The sequence below is a fragment of the Mizuhopecten yessoensis genome, unplaced genomic scaffold (genome assembly GCF_002113885.1).
Source record: "Mizuhopecten yessoensis strain PY_sf001 unplaced genomic scaffold, ASM211388v2 scaffold1049, whole genome shotgun sequence".
NCBI lineage: Eukaryota > Metazoa > Mollusca > Bivalvia > Pectinida > Pectinidae > Mizuhopecten > Mizuhopecten yessoensis.
The window spans coordinates 11,522-13,575 of record NW_018403852.1 but is presented as its reverse complement, the minus strand read 5'-3'; the positions used below and the strand labels follow the sequence as shown (position 1 = coordinate 13,575).

General features: G+C 37.5%; 1 protein-coding gene across 1 annotated transcript; it reads right to left on the bottom strand.

The window, feature by feature from the left end:
• Positions 1-480: 480 nt before the first annotated feature.
• On the bottom strand, positions 481-1,182 carry LOC110456777 (cell wall protein DAN4-like). Its single transcript, XM_021507738.1, has one exon. The coding sequence runs from the start codon at positions 1,180-1,182 to the stop codon at positions 481-483; it is 702 nt and encodes a 233-aa protein (XP_021363413.1).
• Positions 1,183-2,054: the final 872 nt, after the last annotated feature.

The following is a 2,054-nucleotide window of genomic DNA, read 5'->3' as shown; positions in this document are numbered from 1 at the left end:
ATGCATGATTAAGTAAGGAAAAGCAATGACGATACACTGACACAAAATCTCTACGTAAAAGTAACGCAAAAAAAAGAAGATCTGAATCGGATGAGATATCAGAACAAATGTCATAGTAAAATTTCTTTTCCATTCAGCAAATGTATTTTATCCCCCAGATCTATAATATTTGCCCCGCGGAAAACCCCATTAAAACATATATTATTTCCACCTTAACATAGCACATTGACACAACAACCGCGAAAATATAACCCTCAAAATGTACCATTTTTACCAAATCCGTTAAGTTTAGAGACCAAAATTGACGATCCTATTAAATAGTACTGCTGAACGGAAACAAATAGGGTAACTGTGAATGTATTTCAATATGTTTACCTTTCAATGACAGTCGATAAGGTTGAAATTCAGAAAAGTTGTGGAGCAGTTTTTTTTTATTTCAGTTGGAATTCATTTCCATTGGATCGTCCAACCAAGTCCACTCTAAAACCATTTGTACACGAATCCCCCGAGAGTGATGGCGTCCGGTACAACGATCACCCCGACAACTGCGGCCAAAACGACACAAGCTAGACACCCCATAGCTACACTGCTAGGCCGGGAGTCATACACACTGATGAATTTACGCTTCTGAATAGACAGGTTGGTTTTGTTCACAGCCAGCTGAACCTTCAACGCATGTTTGATCTCATCACGTTCTTCTTGGTCGAGATTTCGTGTCTTGATTGACTTGAAGCAACATTTACTGCAGTTGTCATTCACGACTGCAGAAGGAAACAGAGTAGTGGTTGTTGACAATGTTGATAAAACAGCAGTTTGTTCTTTCCAGTTGGATGTAGATAGACCAGAAGACGTCACATCAGCAGGTTCGGTTGTGAATATCGTATTTGGAACAGTAGACGAAACATCAACTTCTGGTTGGTTAGTAGCCGTAGACGAAGCATCATGTTTGAAATCAGTTGCTACTGTCAGGGATGTTGTTGTTGCAACAGTAGACGGCATATCATCATCTGGTGTGTTGGGAGTCGTAGACGAAGCATCATTATTTACATCAGTTGCTCCTGTCGGCGTTGTAGTTGCAACAGTAGACGAAACATCATGTTTTACATCAGTTGCTACGGACGGGGATGTTGTCGTTGCAACAGTAGACGACATTTCAGCATCTGGTTTGGAAGATGTATACATAATGATAATTATTGGTATGATGAATTGTATATTGCATTGCCGAAAGTTATATGTTAAAAGCTATTTTACTCTATCGATTTCTTGTAAGTTACATACATTTCAATTATTGCAGAAATTCATTAACAGATGACTACAATGTAGATCATCTATATTACAAGGAGAGGTATTCAGTGCCAGGTAAATATTCGTCCTTTACATAGGATCAACATATCTAGACTCAGTGACTACCATCTTTGCTAAAATATAAGGGCTTTCAATCACTTTCTTACTGATGGTTCGAAAGATGATCATATGGTAGCCGCAGGAATGTTTGTTAAAGATTCTCTCGGAAGCCCTTGTTATATATCTCAATCTTTAACAGATTAAATCAAATGATAACCGACGTCAATTGTCTATTCGGATTCTCTTAGCTGTTCTACATTCTTCTCAACAAAAAATTTGAGGAATAATTCAATAAGTAAAATATTAAGATTATTACATATTAATTCCTCTAAATGTCAAATCGCATAACGCTGGATTCCCGGACATAAAGTAATAACAGGTGATGACAAAGCAGATCGCGCCGCGAAAGCTGCTTTATATATATCACCTGATTAATCTTAAACTTCATTTTACATCTTTTAAACCGTCAAGATGTTGAAAAGGATTTATACTCTATAAAAACATAAAATCGTTGAATGGTATCCCAGCTATACAGCCGGGATGAGGTTGTACTTGCCCGTCCCCTAACGTGATATCCAGAACTCGCACAACTAAATTATTTACTAAGCTTTTCAGCTGATAGCTTTAACGTTTGAAGAACAACATTAGTTAAGTTTGGTTGTATTTTGTTTAACCTCCTAGCAACAGCTAATGTCATTTAAGGACGTGCC

Bases quoted from the DNA above. Each gene is read 5' to 3' on its own strand.
- LOC110456777 (XM_021507738.1), bottom strand. From the start codon at position 1,182: ATGTATACATCTTCCAAACCAGATGCTGAAATGTCGTCTACTGTTGCA.